This window comes from Malaya genurostris, chromosome 3 (genome assembly GCF_030247185.1).
Source record: "Malaya genurostris strain Urasoe2022 chromosome 3, Malgen_1.1, whole genome shotgun sequence".
Taxonomy (NCBI): Eukaryota; Metazoa; Arthropoda; class Insecta; order Diptera; family Culicidae; genus Malaya; species Malaya genurostris.
In genome coordinates this window covers 288661628-288687566 of record NC_080572.1, presented here as the reverse complement: position 1 = coordinate 288687566, position 25939 = coordinate 288661628, and the positions used below count along the sequence as shown (strand labels likewise).

General features: G+C 39.2%; 1 protein-coding gene across 5 annotated transcripts in view; it reads left to right on the top strand.

Annotated features, from left to right (window-relative positions):
* The window catches only part of LOC131438976 (potassium voltage-gated channel subfamily H member 6), a 422022-nt gene that overhangs the window by 165683 nt on the left and 230400 nt on the right, over nt 1-25939 (top strand). For 4 of the 5 annotated variants that reach the window (XM_058609420.1, XM_058609419.1, XM_058609421.1 and 1 more), the window contains exons 8-10: nt 6165-6269; nt 19277-19434; nt 19513-19581. In XM_058609420.1, coding sequence (XP_058465403.1) covers nt 6165-6269; nt 19277-19434; nt 19513-19581 — 332 coding nt within the window. The remainder of the gene's footprint in view (nt 1-6164; nt 6270-19276; nt 19435-19512; nt 19582-25939) is intronic. The other variant, XM_058609424.1, reaches the window with a different exon arrangement.

Below are 25939 nucleotides of genomic sequence, written 5' to 3'. Positions count from 1 at the left end.
CTCCTTTTCTTGGTTCCATTTTTCATTGGCAGGTGTCGCTACCGGTAAATCAGCTTTGCGACAATGTGCCAATTGGTACAATACCGCGAAACTGGATTACCGGTAGTGATACCTGCCAATGAAAAATGGAACCAAGAAAAGGAAGGTTCTTCCGAAAAGTTTCATATCAGCAGGAGTGATTGGCAACGATTTTTTCGTTTATTCAATAGTGCAAATAGCTTTCAGCAAAAAAAGGTAAACTCGAAGTGGAAGATAATTGATTTCAAAGTGATTATTACTACTTTTTCTAGTGTGTAAATATGGAAAACCTCTAGAAATGTGCAAAAATTTTTTCAACAGGAACCAGTGTAATGTTGATTTCTCGATCACTACACGGAAAATAAAAACTACCTATTATTTGACTTCTTTTTACTTATTTTTGAGTTCTTTTGAATCTTTCCATTCATTCGCTCCTTCAATTGTTGTCAAAATACAAAAAGCAAAAACATCCAACTGCGAAAGTTGCATTCAATAAGCTAAAATTAAGTAAACTGTACTAACTTGAAATTGAGTCAATACGACTGAACTGTAAAGTAAATGTAACTCATCTTAAAGTATTTTTAAGTAGCTTTTTTGTGCATGCGACTTACGGAAACTGTTGGAGGATAACAACTGCAATTATCATACTCTACATTTACCGTGTACTGTGATGTGCACACCTTCTACTGATCTACCGTATTGATGCTGTCAAGAGAAAAACTAAATAAATTTACTTCTGTTATTCGTTTCATTAAACACACACGTGTTTTTCTTTTGCTCTGCTGAGAGGTTATGGGCCCAGCAAAATAACGTGAAGAAGTTTAAAAAAAAAAAAGTCAAAAATTTTTTCCTGCGGAATGGAGGATGAGGCAAAATCCCTCCGGATAAAACCTTTCGACGGGACCGGATTCAACAATTGGAGCTTCCGGGTACAGGCGTACCTGTTGCAGTTGGAGATTCGGCATTGCATCGAGAAGGAGGCGGAGGAGGAGCCCTTCTGGGTGATTCCGGATGCAGACAGCGCTGAGACGAAAGCTGCGAAGACAGTTCAGCGTGCAAATCGGGTGCGGCAAGACAACAAATGTCGATCCGTTCTGATCCAGACAATCGCAGACAGTCATCTGGAGTATGTGAAGGACAAAAACAGTCCGAAGCAGATCTGGGATGCTCTTCACAACATCTTCGAGAGAAAAAGCATCACGAGTCGGTTTCTGTTGAAAAAGCAGCTGCTTTCGATGCGATACAACGAAAATGAGCCGCTGCAGGATCACTTTTTTCGTTTCGACCGGCTGGTACGTGAAGTTAAAGGAGCCGGAGCACGATTGGAAGAAGAAGATGTGATATGTCATCTGATGCTGACGATGCCGGAATCGTACGACGCGGTTACGTCGGCCATGGAAGCAGTATCGGAACGACTGACCATGGATTTGGTACGACGAAATTATCTGGACGTTGAAGCAAAACGCAGGGGACAGCGAGCTGAAGCGGAATCGGAAGGAGCTGCCTTTTCTGGGAAATCTGGTGCGCCAGGTAAACTGAAATGTTTCAGCTGTGGCGGTGTCGGACACAAAAAGTTCCAGTGTCCCAAGCTGAAGGATAAGAAGGGACAAGAACGAGAATCTGCGGACAAGGGAGAGAAAGCGAATGTCGGCACTAAAGCTGTTTCGTTCGTTGCGACGGATGTTCGAGGGATAGCGGCTGTGAGTTCCAGAGAGGAATCTAAATGGTATCTGGATAGCGGCGCTTCCGAACATATGTCGAACGATAAGTCGTTGTTCCAGAGTCTTGAAAAGCTACGTGACCCGGTAGTGATTCAAACAGCAAAAAGTGGCACCAACTTGCTGGCACGATACAAAGGGAGAGTCGTTGCGTACACCGTAGTCGAAGGGGAACAGATCCAGATAATCATGAACGAAGTTCTGTTGATACCAGAGTTGTCGTTAAACCTGGTATCGCTCAGACGGCTGGAAAGTACCGGAAAGAAGGTTGTGTTCTTGAACGGTAACGTAACTGTAGAGGCTGATGGCGAGATTGTGGCAACTGGTAAACAATCTAGCAGGCTCTATGCGATGGATTTCCGGTTCAACCAGGGCGAGCCGGATGGAAAAGTGTTGGTGACTGGCAGAGTCAACCGTGAACTGATGCTGTGGCACCACAGATTTGGTCACTTGGGGAACGACAATCTCCTCAAGCTTATGAAGAAGGACATGGTTGACGGTTTGGAGATGGATGGCACAAAGTGTGAAGGCGAGAAAATACTGTGCGAGGCCTGCATCCAAGGTAAACAGACGAGAGAACCGTTCCGGAGCCATGGGGAGAAGCGTGCTAGTCGTCCATTGGAAATTGTGCACAGTGACGTATGCGGACCTGTTACCCCTGTAGCATGGGATGGCAGTTCATACTTCGTTACGTTCACGGATGATTTCACGCATGTAGCTGTTATCTATCTGATGAAGTCCAAAGACGAGGTGCTTGAACGGTTCATGGAGTACGAGGCCATGTCGACAGCTCATTTCGGCAAGCGGATTTCGCGCCTTCGGTGCGACAACGGAGGCGAGTATACAGGTAAAGTGATGAAAAACCTTTGCAAGAAACGCGGTATCCAGTTGGAGTGTACCGTCCCCTATATACCGGAACAAAACGGGGTGAGTGAACGTTTAAATCGTACTGTAGTAGAAAAAGTGCGTTCTATGCTTGAAGCTAGCGGTGTTTCGAAACGACTGTGGGGCGAAGCGGTTTACACTAGTGCGTATGTGTTGAACCGGAGTCCGAGTGTCGCGGTCGAAGGTGACATTACTCCGTATGAAGCTTGGAGCGGGAACAAACCGAATGTATCCAAGTTGCGCGTGTTCGGTAGTGACTGTTACGTTCATGTCCCTAAGAAATTGCGTAAGAAACTAGACCCGAAGACTGAAAAGGTGAAGTTTGTTGGGTACGCTCCGAATGGGTATCGCGTGTGGAACGGTAAAAAGGTATTCATCGCGCGCGATGTAATCTTTAACGAAAACGAACTAGTGTTTCGACCGTGCGTTGAGGAGAACGAAAGGAATGAAAGTGATACAGTTGTAATCGAAGAGCGCATGTCGAAACCGATCGAAGAGTTAACGGTAAACGAAGTGGTACCGGACAATCACGGTTCGGAAGATGAATTCTTTTCGCAAGAAGAATCGGAAGACTTGGCTGATAGTGAAGTAAGTGCAGAATCGAGACGAAGTGAGAGGGAAAAAGTGCGGCCGATCTGGCAAAAGGATTACGACATGAATGTATCGGCGTTTGCTCTCAGTGCCGAACAATTTGTCGACGGGATACCATCCGATGTTAACGAGCTGAGAAAGCGGGAAGATTGGCCATTGTGGAAGCAGGCGATTCACGAGGAGCTTGCTTCACTAGAAAGGAACGACACCTGGAGTTTGGTAGAGCTGCCTACTGGAAAGAAAATCGTCGATAGTAAATGGGTGTTCAAAATCAAGCGGAATAGTGATGGGTCGATCGTTAAGTACAAAGCAAGGTTGGTGGCTCGCGGGTTCACGCAGCGGCAGGGGTTTGACTTTGTCGAGACCTACTCACCGGTGGTCAAAATGGCCACGGTACGGATTCTTCTAGCGCTCGCAAATCAGGAAGGTTGGCATGTTCACCAAATGGACGTCAAAAGTGCGTTCTTGAACGGTTCATTGGACGAGGAAATCTACATGCGACCGCCACCTGGCTTTGAGGCGGGAAATAAGCGAGTCTGTCGGTTGAACAAAGCCATTTACGGATTGAAGCAGTCGTCCAGGAACTGGAATCTTCGTTTCCATGAATTCATCGATAAGCTTGGATTTCGACGAAGTGAGCAGGATACCTGTTTCTATTTCTACAATAGTAATGGCGTGGTCATCTACGTTCTGATTTATGTGGATGATGTCCTGATTGCGAGCAGCTCGTTGAAGGCGATTCAGGATTTGAAAAGAAAGTTTGCAGCTGAGTTCGAGATGAAGGATTTGGAGGAGATACAGAACTTCCTCGGCTTGAACGTTCAGCGCAATCGTGAGGCAGGACTAATGACGATCAACCAAAAGGCGTACACCGAAGCAGTTCTCGAGCGATTCGGGATGAGTGACTGTAAGCCGTCGTTGGTGCCCATGGATCCCCGTTTACGTCTTGAGAAAGCTGAGAACTCGAAGCGTCCAACGGACAAACCGTATCGTGAATTGGTCGGATGCTTGATGTATCTAACAGTTACGTCTCGTCCGGATATCTGTGCGGCGGTGAACTACTTTGCTGGATTTCAATGTTGCGCATCTGAGGAGCATTGGGTGCACCTGAAAAGGGTATTGCGATATCTTCGAGGTACGGCGGATCACCAACTCGTATATCGGCGTACAGAATCGGAACAACTGATGGTGTTTGCTGATGCTGATTGGGGTACTGACGTCAACGACAGGAAATCGGTATCCGGCTTGGTGATCAAACTTTATGGGCAAACAGTGGCTTGGTCTACTAAGAAACAATCGTCCGTAGCCTTGTCGTCGACGGAAGCGGAACTCATGGCACTCTGTCAGGCCAGCTGCGAAGTGATGTGGATCGTAAACTTGTTGAGGTCTGTTCAATGGGAGGTCAGTGAGCCAATATCAGTCTTTGAAGATAATCAGCCATGTATCTCGGTTGTACTGGATCCACGCAAGCTGAAACGGATGAAGCATATCGAAGTCCAGTATCATTTCCTGAAGGAGTTGATCGAGAAGGGTAAACTGGTTCTAAAATATCTGGAGACGGGTGAGCAGCTCGCCGATATGATGACCAAGGGTTTGCCGGCGCCACGGTTCCGGAAATTCAGAGACATGCTAGGAGTAGTTAATTGAGGCGGGATGTTGGAGGATAACAACTGCAATTATCATACTCTACATTTACCGTGTACTGTGATGTGCACACCTTCTACTGATCTACCGTATTGATGCTGTCAAGAGAAAAACTAAATAAATTTACTTCTGTTATTCGTTTCATTAAACACACACGTGTTTTTCTTTTGCTCTGCTGAGAGAAACTACGTAGAACCACTTTACCTCAAATTAGGTTATTGAACAGAACCCCCAAATTGAGTGGAATGTACTTAAAATTAGGTTGTTTTGCGGTTCCGTGTAGAATGTTTAGCAACCGAGTATCATTTATTTTGGATACTCTATTTGTTATTTCCAAGTAAAATGTTCTATTCTAAATAAACGTTAGTTAGTTAGTATAATAAATTAAGATCAAAATTGCCACCTCAAAGTTAAAACGGTTTTCTTCCACTTCTGCTATGATTTTTCAAATTGACAGATTTTTTTATCAGAAATCGTTAAAAAAATTTCTGCCGATTTGACAGCTCTAAACAAGCAGCACCTCTGAATTTCATTTTAGCGTCATTGTGTCAATTTCATCCAGAATTTGTAAAGAATTACATATTTAAGGTCCACTCTGAACCCATTAGGACCAAACAGTAGAAGTTTGTCAAGTGCAATGTTTGGGAGACATCGAATCTCTTAGTTCAAATGTGGAAGCACAAAGAATTTTGTTTCTTGGTCTCTGGTATCTGACGGAGCAATTAAACATTTATCGTAAACAATCGATTGAACCTTTCTGCGAACAGTATTTGGTTATTACTTTCTTCCTGTCATTTATTTATGTTTCATTTTGCACATTCCTAACATCACTCGAATTCAACTTTTCCGATACAAGTTACTCTTTATTGCAACCAAGTTAGCATGCAACTCATACCAAGCAACCAACGAAATACTTGCATACAACAAGTACCTGTCAACAGCAGCAGTCAGGATTCGTGCAACGGTGCCCACGTGGAATGGCATGGGAGAAAAAGTGTGCAATGCTGTGGCGCCAACATGGCCTACCACGACCACGCGCAGCAGTTTTCTCTAACCCATCACCACGCCGGCGGGGAAACGTTGTGCGACTGCTGGCTGTGAATCACGTTTTCCACGACCACCATTTTTTTGATGTCAATATCGTCATTGTTTTATCCAATTGTGTCTTTTTCTTTCTCTTTTTTCTCTTTGCAAACTTTTGCTCACCCCCATCCACCCGTACTAACCCCGCCCCCGTACGTTTGGTGTGTGTGCCCCGTTTTGTTCTTTTCTTCTTGTTTTTTTTCTCTCTCCTGTGCTTCCTTGTAGATTCCGAACACACTAAACTATTCCAGTCTTATGAAAGCACGCACGCGAAAAATTGTGGAGGGTTAATAGAAAAGCGTGCTCATACGATAGACGATTTCATGCGAGGTAAAATATCGAACCACAATGAACAAAATAAACCTACTAACAAACAATTAAAGTTGCAACTGCCATACGAAATCAGTAGGAATCTTTTTTGCCCTTCATACTGCAACTCCTTTCAAACGCATATATCTAGATGCAGACCTCGTTCGGAATCCCCGATCGGGGGTTTTCTTTCTATGCACATAACTTTTTTCCGCGAATACATCAGTAGATTTATCTCTTACCCAAATCAGAAGCAAGTTGTCCAACTCGTCGGTCGCAGGGTTTTGTGACACCCGGGAAGTGACCGGCCTAAATCGTTCGTTATTTTACGGATCTATTTACCTTTCCAATCCAGAACTGTTCTGACATACGTTTCTTCTTCTTCTTTTTTTTCTTTTGGCTTCTCTATTGCTTCTAGCTACGAGTTGTTCGAATTTGTCGTTGTGTTTAGTTGTTTTGCATGTGTTTATTTTTTTCTGTAATCGTTACTCTGCTTCTTCGTTCAGCGAATTTGGTTTATCGAACGTTAATTTCCCCGTTTTGTTTTCATTGCAGTTTTTCATGTTTGAAGACAGACCAAAAAAAAATTATTATTTTGAGCTGATTTTTGTTACAAAATCAAGTAAATCACGTTTTCAAACATTCGAAATAATAATCAAACAAAAAACCGCTTCATATATTCAAGAGTGCCGAGCCAAGCAAAAGCCAATATAGTAGCGAAGCTCGCTTTACCTGCCGGGCTTTTGCGATGTGTGTTTCTGTGCAAACAAAAGTAAACAAACAAACAAACAGCTTGTTGACGCTATAGTTCCGAATTCTGTAGAAATAAAAAAAAACAAGGTACAAACTCAAGAATCGCTCGGGGTGCCGCCAGGTGAGTATCGATGAAATCGGTGTGTGCCTCTGATCAATGTTCTTTTGCCGTCTGTTGTTTTTGTGTGTGTGTGCCTACCGTGTACCGATGTTTTGACTCTGTGGAATGTTTCCGAATGCATGTAGAAAAATCATCCAGGAACTATCACGTCTTGTATTTATTGTTCTTGTTGGAACCTCGGAACAGGAACCATGCAATGTGTGTAATGCGAAATGTTCTACCTCCTACTTAGCCAGCAGTGCCTAGCCTAGCCCATTCGTTTATTAGATATGCCTGGGCAGCTGATCGCCCTCCTAGCTCTATCTGTCAAGCTAGTAGCGCTAGCGTTCGTGACCTAGAATATTTAGCCCCGTATGTTAGAATGATCCTGTGCAGGCGCGTACCCAGAACAGTTTTTTCGGGAGGGGTTCAGAACATGTTTATCAATGTTAAATTTTTTTTATGAAGTCGTTTTTCTGGAAATTATCCATTTTACAGTTGACCTAAACATCTAAAGAAACCAAGAGTTTTGCTAATATAGGGGAGACTGGGGCATCCGTTACAACAAGGTTTTTACACTCACCCGTGGTATAGATGCAACCTTCAGCTACAATTCCCAATTTGTGATTTAGGAAAATATGCACAGTTAAAATACAGTATTTCTGGAACCGTGGATACCTTTATTACAACCTTTCGTGAGACGATGACGTCTCAACTTCCAGCCAGCTGACGTCTCTCCATCGCTTTAAAGTGCGTTTACAAAGTCAATCCATGGATTGAAATAATTGCAAGTTTATAAGATATTTGAGCTGTCCGATTTAACCCCGTGTCTAGTCTAGCCCAGGTCTCCCCTAATAATCTAATAATTTCTTGAGTTTCGGGGGGCGCACCTGATCCAGTGACAAAATTAAAATTCAGTATGTTGCGAAGGGACTACACGGAAAAGCCAGCGATCGCAAAACAACTAAAATATTAGTTGTTTTTCTGATTTTGATTGGTTAAAATTTGGTACAACTAATCGACTATTGTTTTAACTAATCTGTCATTTTTTATTTATCGTGCTGGCAGCTTAGCAACGACACCCAACAAGTCATGAAACGTTTCAGTTGAGCAATACCAAACACCCTGAGCGAACAATGAAACGTTTCAATGAGATGTCACTCGTGCAATTGAGCAAAGACACAATCCAAGCAAAGTTACTTGTATGCGTGAAAGCAAAAAATGTCTCAGTTGTTTCAACCAATTATCCAGTTATTTGAGCTTAAAACGCCAATTGCAATAAATATTTTTTACTGTTAGCCTCTTCGGGGGCAGCTAATCGTTCACTGCTTATATCTTTATCACTAAACTCACAAAGGATATGGAAATGAACCAAAAGATTACAATTCTCAAAAGGGAACTCACCAGAAAAATGGTCACAGGGAATTAGGAAAATTTTCCTTCACTTGCAGAATGGCTCGCTGGTAAACCTAATGCTACAGATACACTTTCAAGAAAATACAAATAGTACCACTTCACTTTAGCAGCCAATTTTTAAGCGTTAAACGGTTTTAATAACATTGACATGAACTGTCCTAGAATACATTACTCTCAGATGAAATTAAAACATTTATACTGTAGGAATATCTATTTAACACAAGGAAAACTTGTTTTACAATCAACTGTTATATTCTTCTGCATACTTTCACTTTCATAAAACGACCACTACGTAACTAACATAAATAACGTTCATTTACCATTGAAAATTTTCAATACAAAACGATTCTAGTGAAATGAAGAGGATTTTTGTTCTGCGTTTTGCTGTCTTCATTCTCCGCCAAGTGACAGCATTTGAATACAACAATTTCGGTTACCTGAATGGTTATGTCAAAATCAACAGATATGTTAGTTAAATCAACAACATTTTAGTTGAAACAACCAGGGCGTGAAACAACAATTGCAATATTGTAATTTTGTGATCTGCGGGTTCTCCGTGTATAAACTGCAAAATTAGAAGGAAAGTCACTTGGCATAAAATGTCATAGTAAAATTGTCCTGATAAAAATACCATCATTTTATGATAGAAATGCCAAATTTGCATTCTATGAAGTGTTTCCATCAAAGAAGGCATTTTAATCCTAGCAGCCTGTTGTAACCAACGATTTTGAGTTGTGCATACGGTAACTGTGTCCTTATTCATCTCAGCTCATTTATTCATGTCATATACTGAAACCATAAGTTAGAGTAAGATCCGTTGTCTCTAATCGTTTCCTTGACTCTACGGGTAAGATGAATATAAGTGTATTCGCTTCGCTTCGTCTTTGCGTTGCTATAACAGTATGCGACATGAACATTTCGAATGGGCCTGGAAGCCTTGTTAGTTCCGATGAAGGTGGTGGACAGGGACAAGGATCGAAAGAAAAGGGTACTTATATACTAACTTACTCACTAATACAGAGAGGAAATCGATTGAAAGGAAATTGAAGATTGCATTGATTTTTGTCGGAATTTGATTAAAATATTATGCGACATTACATCCAATGGTTCTATAATTGAGAGTCTGTGTAATTCATTTGTACTAAACCAAGGAAAACGCTTCAAAATCATTTTACAGAATTTTATTCTAAATTCTTGGAAGCGTTTTCTTCCTGGTGGAACAACAACTGGATCCAATTGGTACAGGATAAAGCATGACTGGTCTGAAAATTTGTTTATAAATTAATAATTTGTTCTTTAGACAGAGTTTAGAATTTCTGTTTATAAGAGGATATAAACATTTAATATATTTATTACACTTTGGCTGGATTCCTTCAATGTGATGCTTGAAAGTGAGTTTTTTCATACGTTAAACTTAAACATTTTCTTGGTTAGAATGACCATGAGTTGTTGGCTTGATTGTATTTTTGCTGCATTTGGTGCAATTTTCCATATTGACAGATGATCACCGTATATATTTACATTCATCCTCAATCTTGAAGTGGACTCGAAACCAAACTGACATTTTTCAGCAATGGCTGAAATAAGGAACAGCATCCAATACAACAAGGTCTAGTAAGTGTTTATCCATCAATTTGGTAGTCGAAGATTAATGGATGAAGTATTCGGTGAAATGTAGTTACTTGACATTTGACAATACTAATCACAAGATGGTTTCGTCGACACTATGCGACAAATTCATCCAGCCGATTTTGAAGGTTGATGCAGTCCTCATGATTACGAATTACTAGATACAGTTTCAAATCGTCGGCGTAGATTAGTTTACATCCATAACCAAGCAGCAAGGCGGCATCGTTGAAAAACAGTGCGAACATAACGGGACACATATTACTGCCATGTGGAACTCCTGATTTGTTCGTAAACTTCGCGAAAACTGAAACTGACGTTTCCAACTATACGTCAAATGTTTTGACAATATCTGTCACAATTGACCTTGAACACAAAATATGTGTTTAACTTAGATTCCGCACGGTAATAGCTATCCAACAAGCCATAGATTGTCAAAATCCGTCCATTTTGAACGGAGATATCGATATTTTTTGTGAGCTACTTTTCGCCTTGTTCCAGTAGTAGGAGTCTTGAGCGCTTGATGATAAAGCAATGCTTGGAAGCTTCTTTTTTTAAGTACCTAAAAGACTGTGTACAGCATCCTTTTTCATGACATTTTGCCTCGGACCGATTTTAGCACGGTTCGTTTTTGGCAACATAATTGTTCGAATATGCCATATGTAAACCAGATGATGGCAGCATTTTCAAGTTGAAAGTAATTCCATAATTATTTTAATTTAAACTGCTTACAGTAATAAATGCTGGATGAACATAACTTCCATATACCATACGAATCAGTTCGTCGAGATCAGCAAATGCGTGTGTGACAAATAATTTCACTCAATTTTCTCGGAGATGGCTTAACCGTTTTCTACACACTCAGATCCATATGAAAAGTCGTCTACTCCCAAACAAGGTTCCTGAATTACGTTTGGATCCGACTTCTGATTGCGGAGCCACAGGATGATATGTGAAACGAAATTAAAATAATGCAACTCATTTTTCTCGTAGATGGCTGAACCGATCTAAGATTCAAATGAGAGGTCTTAAAATCCTATAAAACATCTTAAGTTTTAGTCAGTTCCGACTTCCGGTTTAGGAGATACAGGGTGATTAGTAAAAAAAGGTCCATTTCACATATATTAATCAGGTGTAATACTTGGATTGTCGATCACCAAATAAATTTATTTCAATTTAAGCGGTATTCAGTTTTCGATTCGGAAGATACCCAAATATTTTAATTCGCACTACAATTTCTCGAAGATGTCTACACACTCCTCAGGTGAATTTAACTGATTTCGGCTACACCGATTTTAGAATTCCGGTTCTAGTTTCGAATCGTTTCTCAAAGCCAAATCGAACTACAAAAACCAAAAATTTAAATTAAAGGACTTATGGTTCCATACAAAATTGATGAATTATCCCCATTTACCATTCGCAGGCAGCACCTCTTACCCATGTCCGATTTAGTTCAAATTTTGCATGAGGACTTTTTTCGAGGTGCTTAAACTTTTGAACAGTAGCGCTTTACGAAATTAGAGGTGATCCCAAAATATTAGCACCCTTATATACATTAGAGCGATAAAAAACAACGTGTTTTGTCGGTTACGTCACTTATACCATTATATCTCCGGAACCAAAAGTCACAGCCATTTGATCTTTGAACTTGATCAATGGCCCGACAGTAGCTTTCAAAGGAGCCCAAGTTTGTTAAAATCGGTTCAGCCATCTCTGAGAAAATTGAGCGCGTTCAAATATCTTCGAAAAGTGCACACACAGACATTTTCCAATCTCGTCGAACTGAGTCGAATGGTATATAACACTATGGGTCTCCGAGGCTCCGTTCGAAAGTCGGTTTTTCCAGCAATTCTAATACCTTTCTATAGAGAAAGGCAAAAATGCATTCACCAAAACATTTTTCATGTTTATTTCCATTCAAAAATCGAATCTAAAAATTTAAATTTAATAAATACTTTTTTCTTAGCATAAAGTTATTAAAAATCTGTTAATATGGCTACACTATAGTCAATTGGTTTGGTATTCATTCTACAGATAGAAAATGACGAGAAGGATGATTCGGAAGGAAAAATAAGAAGCCAGTTGTCAGGTCTTGTTTTAGATTTTAATAAGTGAGGGAGCCTAGTAAGTGTCCTCCACAGGGGGGTCATGAAAACATTTGTTTAATTTGACGAGAATCGATACTTTTTTTAAGACCGTAGAAACATTTTGCATACATTAGATATGATTATATGGAGGGTGGTTGTAGCAAGTGCCTTTAAAAAGGGATGGGTGTAATGTTTAAAACGGCATAACTCCGGAACTACTTAACGGATTGCTATCAAAATTGGTACAGATACTTATTGCTCTTCAGAGATGATCATTAGGACATTTTCAGGGAGGAGAGTGTGTAGCAAGTGTCCTTAACATGGGATCAATGACGAAATTCATATAATTTGAAAAGAATCGACATTTCGACTAGAAGTAGGGGTTTTTGAAAATAAATTTTCATCTCCCATTTTTTGTAAAACAAGAGAGTGGCAAGAATTTCAAGGTCGTAAAGACTGTCCCAGAAAGTATGGACGCACTTTGATTTCGCTGTAAATAATTCATAAGTGTTAGATATTCAAATTTTATTCGATATACCGATAATATTAGACTACAACAACAAAATATCATTCTCAACATTTGCTACTTAGCCATTGTAGACTAGCTGGCGCACCTTCTTGCGAACGTTCCTCATTAAATTTCGTACAGACTTCTTGGCGACAAGTTTTGATACCTTTTTCCAATCTTTTTCGAACTGTTGAATGGTTTCAGCTGCCGAGTTTCCTAAGATGTGCTTCGTTAATGCCCAAAATTCCTTATTTGGTCGAAGTTGTGGGCAATTTGGTGGATTCATGTCTTTTGGGACGAAAGTGACATTTTTGGTAGTATACCATTCTACCGTTCATTTCGAGTAGTGGCAAGAAGCAGGATCCGGCCAGAATACAACAGGATCCTTGTGGTTTCGAATCATGGGTAGAAGTCGTTTTTGTAAACATTCCTTGATGTATATTTCGCTGTTCATTGAAGCAGTGGTGATGGAGGGTATCGAAATCTTACCGCAGCTACAAATTGCTTGCCAGACCATAGCTTTCTGACCAATGTTTTCGACTTCAATCGATGTCCCTGACTGGTTTAACACTTGCCCTTCTCGCACCGTATAATATTGTGGTCCCGGCAAGGATTTGTAATCGAGTTTCACGTAGGTTTCGTCGTCCATGATTATGCAGTTCAAAATTCAGCAAGAATCGTATTGTACAGCTTTCGAACCCTCGCCCTGATCGATGCTTCTTGTTTTCGACTACGTTTTGGTTGTTTCTGTTTCTTATAGGTTCGAAGATTCAAACGTTCTTCAGCACGAAGAACTTTTGACTTCAAAGTGTCCACTTTTTTTTCCACATCCCGAACTGAAACCTCCTTCTTTTGATCGAACGCCTTCAGTATACGTTTATCCAACTGAGGGTTAGCAGGACCTTTTTCTTCGACCCGTTTTCTATTTATCCTCAAAGGTGTTATCCTCAACGAACTTCCTGATTGCATTTCGCACGGCTTTTTCACTTACTCCTTCCATTTTTGCTATCTTTCTCAGTGACAGTCCGCGTTCTGTGCACCATTTGTACACAATTTTTCGACTTTGTTCTGCTGAAACTCCACGTATTTCGAAACAAACTAATGAAAACGAATAAACAACTGCACAAGTGGTTAGAGAAGAGTGTAAACAACAGGACGCAGCCATAAAAATTGACATATTCTGAACCATTGCGAGATGGCAGCGGTTTTTGGTTGCGTCCATACTTTCTGGGACATTCTTTATGTCCAAAAATACAAAAACTGGTTCTTGCGTTTTGAAGTTGTCACCATACCTTAATAAGGGGCGGGTAGGGTCTAACACATTTGAAAAATAATGTATTTTTTTCTTTAGATTTTATAATAGTAAAACATTTCAGGAATATTATGTGAAATTTTCAAGCCTTACGTAACAAAGTTATGGGCTTTTATTTTTGCTTATCTTATACTGCGAAGAAGAAGAGTTCGGCACACAGGCCCAAGATTTCTGCTTCGATCGACTTAAAAACTTGACAAAACATTTTTGAAATCCAACGATTTGTTTTTAGTCTTTGTTAAGACGTAGAGCCGTCTGTCTTGAGCTAGTTTTAATATGATCAGTACCTAACGAGGATAACAGACTGGAAAATTGACATATCAACACAATGATGTAATGAAAACCGCGAAAATGTTACCGCAGAAACGGGACTCGAACCCGTAGCTAACTCCTAACCGGGGAAATGGTTTTACCAATTAAACTACCCTGCATATGAAAACACATAAAGAGAAAAAAAAAGTTTTGGTTTCTTTAAATTAGGGTTTCTTATTACGTCCATATACATCTTTTCAATGCAGGTTTTTGATCCCCCGAAACAGATTTACAGAATTTTCTTCTGAAAAAAATGCAGATTTAAATAACACTGATTGTGAAATCATTGCACAGTTTCTGGTATTTTATGTATTTTTCCCGAGATCTGAGAAGTCTCGGTAAAATTTCCAAGGCTTCTTGTGGAGTAAATTCTGTATTTGAAAATTCATCATCATCTGAATGCGAAATTCACAGCCCTGAGCTAAGAACATTAACTGTAAATTTCGAAGAAATTTAATGAAAATAACTGTGTTATATTTTTCGTATTTTGTGTGCTATTGAGCTATCCAACATTTAGAGATTTTATAAATATCTATCCGTGTAGATCATACGCTCTTGATTGCGAAACTGGAGCGTCTAGGTGCAGCGTCTAGTTTCTCTCAGTGGCTTAATCCATATCTCGTAGGCCGAGTTTTAACAGAGAAGCTAGGAAATGTCGAGTCACACAACTTCATTAACGAATCAGGTGTTCCTCAAGGAAACAATCTCGGATCATTGCTGTTTTCATTATTTTTTAATGACATTTCTTTTGTGATTCCACCATCAGGATGCAGACTTATGTATGCGGACGATTTGAAACTGATTCTTGTTGTGCAATCGACAGCTGATTGCATGGAACTTCAGCAGCACCTAAACAATTTTTGTGAATGGTGCAATCTCAATCTCTTAACTTTAAATGTGTCCAAATGCTCTGTGATTTCTTTCACACGTAAGAAAAGGCCGATAGTCTGGAACTACACTATTGCTGGGGAAACACTTGAAAGAGTAACTGTTTTCAAAGATCTGGGTGTGCTTCTTGATTCTCAGTTCTCCTTCAGACATTACTACTCGCATCTAATTGCTCAGGCAAATAGAAACTGGGAATCGCGAAAGAGTTAGCTGATCCTTACTGCTTGCGAGCGTTATATAACACATTAGTATGGTCTACCCTTGAAGCCTCAGTGCATATTTGGTGTCCTTACGCCAGTGTTTGGATCAATAGAATTGAAGCAGTACAATCACGATTCCTACGTTTTGCTCTTAGATCTCTGCCATGGCGTAATCCGTCAGAGCTTCCACCATACATTGAACGCTGTCGTTTGCTCGACATGGCCACACTAGACAAACGACGAAATATACTCATACTGAGATTATCTCGCAAATCTCTATTAAGAAGAACGCTAAGAGCGCGGATTTTTTTGCGACTCGACTTACGAAGAACGGAGTATGGTCAGAACGAACCGATTAGGGCAATGTGTAATGTTTTCAATAGTGTGTACGACCTTTTTGATTTGTGTGTATCTAGTGTCGTTTTGAAGAATAGGCTTAAGGATCAAGAGTAAACCAAGTTTTATTTGAAAGGTATTTTTATTCAGGCCTATTTGCGTACAAGCTTTACGTGGCCGAATTAGCCGATTTTTTAAATAATGCATTTTTTGAAGTGGATCTCGTTGTCACTCTTTTTCTAGGAGGAGAGGAGCTTCCATTTCCCTCCTGCGAGGGTTGAGGGGCACTTTGTTGGTGACTCGTCTTGTCATCCATTGTCGCATCGGTGGTTTTGTTGTTGATTTACGTCTTCTTTTCGTTTTCCTTGATGTTCGCAGTCTTTAGCTCGTTGCTGTACATTGGTTGCAGTTGCTGATTGGTTTGATGGTGAAACAGGAGTACTGCGCTCACTAGTTTCCATTGTTGAACGGTTGACCTTGTCTTTGGTTGAAGATGTCCTTTTCGCAGTTTCGGTGCAAGGTTTACCGTAGTGTGCAGGTTGTTCACAAAACTGACATGTAATCAGCTGATTTTCATAGGTAATCAGCGTTTTACATGGATGTGTCCCACCTTGACCACAAATGATGTAAGATGAAATTACCTTACGTAGATGCATACGTACCACTCGCACGCCATTCCGGATACCGGGGAAAAAATTCCGCCATACTTCCCTTTCGATGGAAAGGACTTCACCGTACTGCGACATATTCTCCCGAACGTACTGATCGGTGACCTGCGGGGAGAGGTCATGCACGCGTACTTCTATGGCATTGTCCACCATGTGCACAGGGATTTTGTATTTAATGTTATCACACTCAACGCTGTGCACCTCATTGTTAACCGAAGCGAATGCAATTGCATCTCTTTCACATTTAAACATAATGTACACGCAGTTAGACGCCTTGTTGAATTGAATCTCAGTTACATTATTAGCGTCTAGATGCATTCGTTCTTTAAGTAAGATTTCAATTTCATTTGCTGCTGGTCTAACTTTGCAACGCTTGAAATCTATACAAATTGAATTTGGTCTTGTAGGCCAAGATTCCGGCTTTGTTAAATCGTATTTGACCATTCCGTACACTCTATTGTTCACTGTACTGTATTGTCTTTGTTTCTGTTGTTTCGAACGTAAATGATTTTCGAGTGCATCGTGTGAGATGCGAGCACGAACTGAGTAAACCAAGTTAACTTGCATTGGTAATTTGTGTATTACGTACATTTTATTTGGTACGTATGTCATAGATCTATGTATTCATATATGCAGTGCAACCAGTTTATCAAAGTGGCTTGAATGATTGAGTTTCAAACAATTTTATGTTAAGCCTGACTTTTTGGATGAAATATCAATTATGATCAATTTTCCACCAACGTTTGATGGAAAATTGCTTACATTTTATGAATGTAGATTTTAGTTCCCTAATAAAGAAAAAAAAACAACACTGATTCAATGCATTTGTATTAGATTGCGCTACACAAAATAAACAAAACTAAATATTGTCTGTTACCCAAGCAGTTTTCCGGAAAAATAAATAGTTTTACGACAACATTCCATATCCCTTGCCTTTCGAGTGTTAAATTAAAGGTTCCTATTTTACGGGTTTACTTATAGATGGTTATAAAAATCTATATAGGAATGTGTTTGCTGCTAATCAAATGTGTTAGTGGAAGAAAGCTGAAACTGAAATAATTTTTCTCGAGCAGTTTAAAGGAAAACGGAAGAGTATTAGACTAAGATTTTCGCTTTTCTTGAATTGCAATTTTAAGCAGAATGAACTGATTGGTTTATTTTTCAACCATATGGAAGATTTATTTCATTGAAAACAGGAAAAGAAGCGCCGGAATTTGTTTTTACGCACACATTGTTGACATTGCTCATACGTTTGCAAAGAGTCTAGCTCCTTAAGACGAGAAGCCGTCATTAGTTTAGTGTTAACATGATGGTATGCGAAATAGTCTTCGAAAATCTACAAGGGTGAATGATGGGTATAAAAACTGTTTACTTGTGGTCTACTTGGGTAGATTACGGGTACTTATGCATCTTATTACTTGCACACTTACTAATTGTCGAGATTCTCACCGCCGAGTACTTGGTAATCATCTCGGCGAAAGATAGAATCGTTGAGTGTCCCGGTAATCTTAATTTTGACAAACGTCAGTTATTACCGCCAAAGCAAAAAGTAAAAAAAAAACGAAAATGTAGATGGTAAATAACAGTTATCTAGCCGAATTTCGGCAACAGCTAGCACATATTTCAAAATTTTGGCAAACATATTTGCTGATTTCTGGATAATTGTTAATCACTGATGAGCTCAGTAGCTAAGTTTCTGTTTTCTTAATTGAGAACGATATGAAATTCCATCACAAGCTCTTGAAATTTGCTGAAAACCAACCCAAGGCCTACTTCGTTGGCTTCGTCCATTCCTCTAGTTGCAGTGTAACAAAATGGCGTAATTGACTTGACTTATTCAGCTCACTTTTTCTCACTCAATTGGTATTTTCACTGCATTGCTCCGGTATTGGTACGCGGAATTCCACATGGAATTCAGTATTACAGTTTTTCACCCAATCGGAATTTCGTTCGGAATTGATTTCGAACTGCACTTGTGGGATGATGTTATCGTATCATGACCATTGTTCACAATTAGGAAATGAAGTCATTTTGGATTGCAATATGCAGGCTAATTGTATTACTCGGGGCGGGCGATAGTGAACAAATGCGAACGCTGTCGAATGTTTCAATTGTCAGGGCAAAATATTTACCATATTACACAACAAGTGAGCGTGAGTCATCGTGCACCCAAGCCCTGCAGGAGCCGTTTAATTGTGCTAATTGATTGCATCAAGAATTATTGATTTCCATGAATTGACCCATTCTGTTCCCGAAATAGCTGCTCATACTTTGAATGAGTCCAGGCAAGGTAGAATCGATGATCGAATCGTATTGTGTCAACCGTTATGGAAGGTTTATTTTTATACTGAAGAAAATATTAACAAACTTGAACTGTAGGCTTCCCAAGATCTAGTAGGCGCATTTGCGGCGGCAACCAAAAAAAAAACAATTCCCACCGAATGATTCATGAGGTAGTTCCATGGCATGCTCAGGTAGTGTAATCAATTTTCCTTACCGCTAGCAATCAATTTAATCGCGATGCATTTAGCACCTCTACTTTCCATCACCCTCTCTATGAACACTGTATACATCGTTTCGCTCATAATGCTTGAACCTTTGCGTGAATTTGTCGTAACTCTATCCCTCTAACTGGTAGATTCATGTTGTAAATAGCCACAATCGGAGATTCGTCTTCTGATAATAACTGTGTTTTGCCAATAAATGATTTCAAAAAAAAAAAAATCTACCGCCCATCAATCAAAGCACGTTCAACGTTAAAACTGTGTTCCGTTTCTCACACGCACGTGAATATCGTCCTGTCTGTGACGGATTCACCGTAGGACCCAAAAGCCACCACGTGCGACAATACTTCCCGTACGTGTCGTCTGAGAGCGATCTACAACGCTACAAAGCAGTGCCATTAAAGCAGAACTCGACCCGCGAACCTCGGACCAGTTCATCACTTTCGAATGTGCCTTCAGATTCTACTAAAACTAAGGTTGGTTCGATTGTTCGATTTAGATTGTACTGAGTTTTAATATTTCTTATCTCTTCTTCTTCCTATCATCTTCCCTAGGATAATGGATCCGCGAAATATTTTCAGGGAACAAGACAAACAATAAATATGGGTGAAAAAGTAGCACAGGTAAGTACGACTAGAATTACTGATTGCTCATCTAGTGCAGAGGACAAAACAAAATGCATTGCGGATGTGTTGTTTAATTGAACTTTATTACATGATAGAGTAGGTTAATGCATTGCCATTAATGACGGCAGTATAATATCTTTACTGTTTTTATTCGACTAAGCGACCGGTATGTAAACAACATTGCATTTCTTGATTATCACAGTAGGTGTCAAATGATCATCAATGAACACTCGATTTATACACGAAATGCGACTGCGACCCGCACAAATTTCAATGCTACTGTGATGGCAGTAAAATTACTTACAGCTGTCAACATTTTCCGCTGCTATGAAGGTTCAAACGTCGTTTCCGCTGTATAGCATAAGTTATGTTTCGTCTTTGACTAGCAGTGTCAGAAGAAAAGTCTTACCTCTTGAGGCGTAGATAGGTGCATCTTACTCTTTTCTTCAATAAGAGCTCTTCACACTTCATACTGCTGACAGTGCGACTGGAACGGATTGAAGTGGGCTGAGGAATTATTCACATCTCTTTTTATTGGGCCCGGCTAAGACACTTGTGACAAGAAGTCTTGTCGTCATAGTCGTCGTCGTTGTCGTGACGCTCTGATTCTAATTCTGGACACTGACTATAGAAAATATGGTTACAAAGTTGTGAGATAGCAGATAAAAATGGTCGTGTTTTAACGAAGGAAGGAGGTGGACATTGTTTTTCAGTATTACACTTACATTTTACAACTGTTATCATAAAGCACTTATGAAAGTAATAAGTAATGATCGAAATGTGTTTTCTTTTAATAGACCTCATTTCGATTCTTGTGCTCAATCCAAAAATAGAGTAATTAGCACTCAAATTTTGAGTGAATTTTTTTTCCACATATACCAAAATTACTCTCTTTCTGAGTGTATTTCAGGGGTTCCCAAAGTGGTCGATATAGACCCCTTGGGGTCGATATCCCTTTTTCGGGGGTCGACGTTAACGAAAACTGACTATGGGGGTCAACGAGGTCTAGAAATCGTTCCCCTATTGTTTGATACAAGTTGTTATTTGAAATATTTACGCTAAAAAGTTGTGTTTATTTGACCATCCGCAGAAATTGGTAAGTATTTTACATCAATATTAATAAACAAGAAAAGCAAACCTTTTCATAGTAATGTATTGATGGGGGTCTAAGCCCTAGGTTAATTTTAGTAAAGGGGTCCATGACCCAAAATAGTTTAGGAACCCCTGGTGTATTGTATTAAAATATTAAGTAACACACTCAGAAAAAGAGCTATTTTTTCGTAAATTTAGTTTATGTGAAATAAAATTTCATTCAAAATTTGAGTGCTAATTACTCTATTTTTGGCACTTTAAGTAAATGAGAAGATTTTACCCAAACATCGTTTCCAGTGGAAGAATTTTAATTTGAGTGACTAAAGAATTACTCTAAATTAGAGTTTTACCACTTTTTTCTGTAGATGAATGGGATCTTATTAATTTTCAGGGTGGCAAGTGACTTGCCGATTTCAATTTTCCGGTTTTCCCGGTTTTTTAGATAAAAATTCCCGGTTTTTGGAATAGGCTCAAATCGCTCCTGTCTATTTTTTTTTGAATATTTTTTAATTCATACTTTAAACAGATATCCCATGTCCAAAAAGGATCATTGTAAGAGGCCCGCTAATTGAGGTTTCTCATACTTTCCAGGCATTTCTATGTATAAATAGAAAATATTCATTATAACATGTGCATATAGGAAAAGTAAAAAGCCTTTTTCAAGTCATTCAGGGGTTTTGGTTACACGTAACCGATTTCTTCCGAGAGCACATGACTGTTTTTATTTATTTTTTGTTTACATATGACAGAAAATAAATCAATAAGGAACAACAATCCCAAAAACGGACGCTGGCACTCAGAAAAAAACAACAACAATCTATGCTTGCAACTTCAAATCATTTTGTACATTTTTTTTTCTTCGCTTCTTCCGGAAGTGAAAGTGAAAATCTCAGTTCCATCGTATCAAAGAACGCTCTCTATCAACTCTTCACACGATTCAATCAGTGCCATCAAAGAGAGACGGATATCATCTCAGCAACAAAACACCGTCATGGTTCATATAACATAGAATGGACACCAGTGCGAAAGCGAATTTCTCTCGATGACCTGTCTGAGAGTCGAAGGTTAGCTCGCTGTTGTGGGGATTCTCTCTGAAGCAACAAACGGTCGCTTATTCTCGTTTTGCAATCGATTCTATACGGGCAGTGGATAACTGCGATAGAATCATTTTACTATTGCCGCATATTCTAACTATTATTATTATTATATCGTTTATTTACCCTCGTATTCTAACTATGTGCATATAACCTTTGTATAAGTTGTATCTTTGAAAATTGCTGCGAATGCTCCAGACCAGGGTTTTTAAATATTGTATATTGTGACCTAGTAAGAGAATCAAGTCGAATTATCTGCGATAATTATCAACTTGCGATTCTCTCTTGGTAAATTCCTCACATTCCTCGCCGATGGTTGCCGGACTGTACATATTTTGTTAAGGGCTGCGAAATACTCAGAGTATGAAGTGGAGTGAGTTCTCTCACGGTGCATGCATAGAGAGACATCGAGTTCTTGTAGCATCTGCTACCAGATTGAAAATGTTGTATACAATGTAGAGCAATATCGAGCCACTTTCTGTCAAATTATCGGCAATAACAAACACTGATGATGGCACAGCGAATCTAATATAATATCGTCATTGCCAGGGCTTCGGCCATGGTACAATAAATTGTTATATGGAACTATACTGTTAAAAGTACGTCGCTTACAAGCACATCTGTTCAATGAACGATACCATCAGATGAATTATCATGCTGTGATTGTGATGAAAACCATAAAACCAATTATTAACAAAGTCCTGTCAGACCAAAAATTTTAAATTTTCATGTAATTGAATTGAAATAAAAATCATTAGATGTATTAGAAGATTTCGCAAAACCGTTCGGCTGCCACGACTTGCTCTTTTAAAACACCAATTTTTTTCTAATGTGTCTGTTAGTCAATAAATAATGTTTACGATTTCAATGCGTTGATGGGCAAATAAATCAAGTGATAGCAGTTAAAATGCACAATATATCGATCTGTTTTTTCCTAATAGGATTCTAACAGTTTTTTCGGCAACACTGCATGGTATTATTTACTGCGCGCGTGAGCTCGATACTTTTTCTTTGTTTTTTCTGTGAAATACGATTCTTATTGGTTGTTGGTCGTGCGAAAATCACTCTAAACATCGAAAGCAGTCGTGAAATAGTAATGTTTTGTGTCTACATTCCGGTATTAACTGTTTTCAGTGAGTGTTACTTGATCGGTTTGTGGCATTACAGCTGTTTTTATTGACACCATCTTCGCGGTCCCGGTGAAATCGGATTACGTCGCGACATCTGTATGTCAATAGCTACACTCTGTCTGACTGAGTACGAAGATAGCACATACAAAGACTGATCACTTTTTTTTGTGAGCGACAAGAGCCAATAAAGTCTGCAAAATGGATTCATCTTGCGTTCATTGCTCTAAGTCGGTGAAAAGCCTGGATTTCTTCAAATGTCAGTTTTGTGAGCACACGGCCCACACTAAATGCATCGGATGGACCAGATCGAACCAAGGTTTTGCAACGACTGCATTTCAACACTGGACCAACTGAAAGCACGGAATTCATCCTTAACCACGGTGAATCTTGTTTCAACGGTCTCGGATTGTGTCAACGACTGTCTGAAGGAGTTTAAACTTGATCTGGGCAAGACAAATTGTGCACTACAAGCGTTGTCTGACCAGTTCAATACTTCGTCGGCTGCAAAGTCAGCGTCAAATCGGCTCACTGGTAAACGTCCACGCGATACTGGCTACAAGGCTATTCCTAGTGGAAGGCCTACGTCAGCTTTACTGCGTTAGGCCTACGTTACTTTACACGCAAGATCAGTGACGCTGTCAAAGCGGTGGATACCGTACCGAAGCCAGTGGACAAATTCTGGCTGTACCTTTCCCGAATTGCTCCACATGTGACCGAGGAGGACGTCGCTGCTATGGTTCAGGAGTGTGTCACCGGCTCGGAGCCAATTGTCAATTTTTCTACAATTGATATGATTCTAGCAGATCAATCAATAACATTCAGGGTCTCAAATTAAGCAATGATTAGCTCAATTAGTTATACATTCTACCAGCTTAGAACTAATCGACTAGAATACTATCGAATGTAAGCCCTGAAATTGTTTTGGGAAAAATAGATATGGCCGTATATAATTTAAATCATTACCTTATTGAAGTTCCAAAAGCTCAAACTAAATTCAATTCACCTTTATCTACATCAATATCAACGTTCTTGTGATACTGCTCTGGAATAATTGAGGACCTTTAAAAGAAATTTAAACATAGATTCACTGAACAAATCAATCCATTTTCTAAATATTTCTAAGATTCTATACTAGTCCTCAGAAACCAGTTTCAACTCTCAAAAAGGAACTCAAATACTTCCTGTAAACGGTGAATAAGATCAAAGTCGACAACTCTTCCAATCTTGCGAGTCCTTTTGACATCTCACAGAAATATAAGCATAACACAAGTATTACCTAAAGATGACATTACTGAGACAAATTATGATGAAACTTATACCGTTTTCGTTTATTGATCAGAGCAGCCCGAAAGCTGACCCAGAGTCGCCCAAACAACGTTTGATATATTTGTTTTAGCAACCTGCGGTCGCTCTAGATCGGACTCCAATCGCGTAGTTTCGCTCTGAAAATTTTCTCGGTCGCACCACGCATCCATGCAAGTTTGTTTATTTTTTCTTTTTTTCATGAGTTGTTGTAGTGAGTAGGGCGCGTACCACGTGTTCGTTTTATTCGGAGTCAGAGTCGCCCGCGTCTAGGTTCAAAAACGAAAACGGTATTAAAACATGGAGGCTCCTAAAAATGTTCAATAATTTTATTAAAAATTTTTCCTATGTTGCCCTGAGATTTCGCCATGAATTTTGCAAGTGTGTTGAATACTTATTCAAAAATAAAAAAAAATCCAACAGAAGCATCCAAATTATCCTTATTTTTCAAAATGAGCTTTCATTATGCTGTTATTGATAACAACTAAAAAAAAATCTGATGCTTCTTGTTTGATTTAAAACTGCCAATAAGTTATTTCAACACTTGTACTGAACATTTCGCTCAAACGCAAACTTGGGTATTGTCTTTTCAATTGTTGAAAAAATCATTATGCTAACAACTGTTACTCATAGGTGAGCTAGTAATATTTTTCTCGGTTTTTCACTGAAATTCCCGACTTTTTCCCGGTTTTCCCGATTTTCCCGGTCACTTGCCACTCTGCATTTTTGAGTAACCTTTTTTTAAGCGTGTGGTTGACAAATGACGGAAAATGCTAGCAGGGATGTGCTTGACTGATGATTATATCATGCGTTATTTAGGGAGAACGTGTTTTAATGTGATGATTCTGAATATGAAATAACGCGAAAGGAAAACATGTTATTTCGCTTAAAACATGAAATAAGAGTTAAAACTCGTTCGAACTCGTAGAGTTAACATAGTATTAGCTAGGCACAAATACCCAAAAATAAATCATGAACTGCCGAGTTAATCATAATGTTTATCAGGGGTGACATTACGCATCCAAATCGAATCGACTTGTTCGTACTAGCGCTCTTACAAAAACGTCTTTCGTTTCGAGATGAATTTTTCGGACCAAGAACATTTCAAAACTAACCTAAACAAACTAATGGTACTTATACGGAAATTCAAAATTCTGAAGGAAACTATTGAAAGTATATTTCGTCGTGATGCAAACAATTTTATGAGAAACACAAAAGATAATTGCTACCTAAACGTTCAAAACAGAAATTAACGGTGATTTTGAGAACAGTTTCGTAGTCCTACGTCAACAAACAAACTAAAAGGAATATCGCTTGTAGTGTTTCATGTTTTGTACATATAACATATACCCAAGTAACAATTCGAATGGTTCTAAGTTTTAAATAAAGTTCATAAGGGGTTAGTGCCTTATTCATTCAGCAATGACTGCCTGTTTAATGACAGCAATAATAATTTCCTCTTTAGACAAGAAATATAATAGTTTTAGATCGCAAAATTTTCGCTTGTTTTTGGCATTAAAAATGCCTTACTCTTCACTATACGGGGCCGGGTGTCAATTAAAAGTTTCAAAAATTGTCGCGTAACCTTTTTGTGTCATAATTTTGAACGTTAATAACTCGGTCATTTGTTGATGGATTGTTATAATTTAACAACCAATCGATTCGGAAACTTTTAACTTAAACATGTATGACGACGTCTTTTCAGTATTTCAATAGCATACTATTGAAAAAATTGTT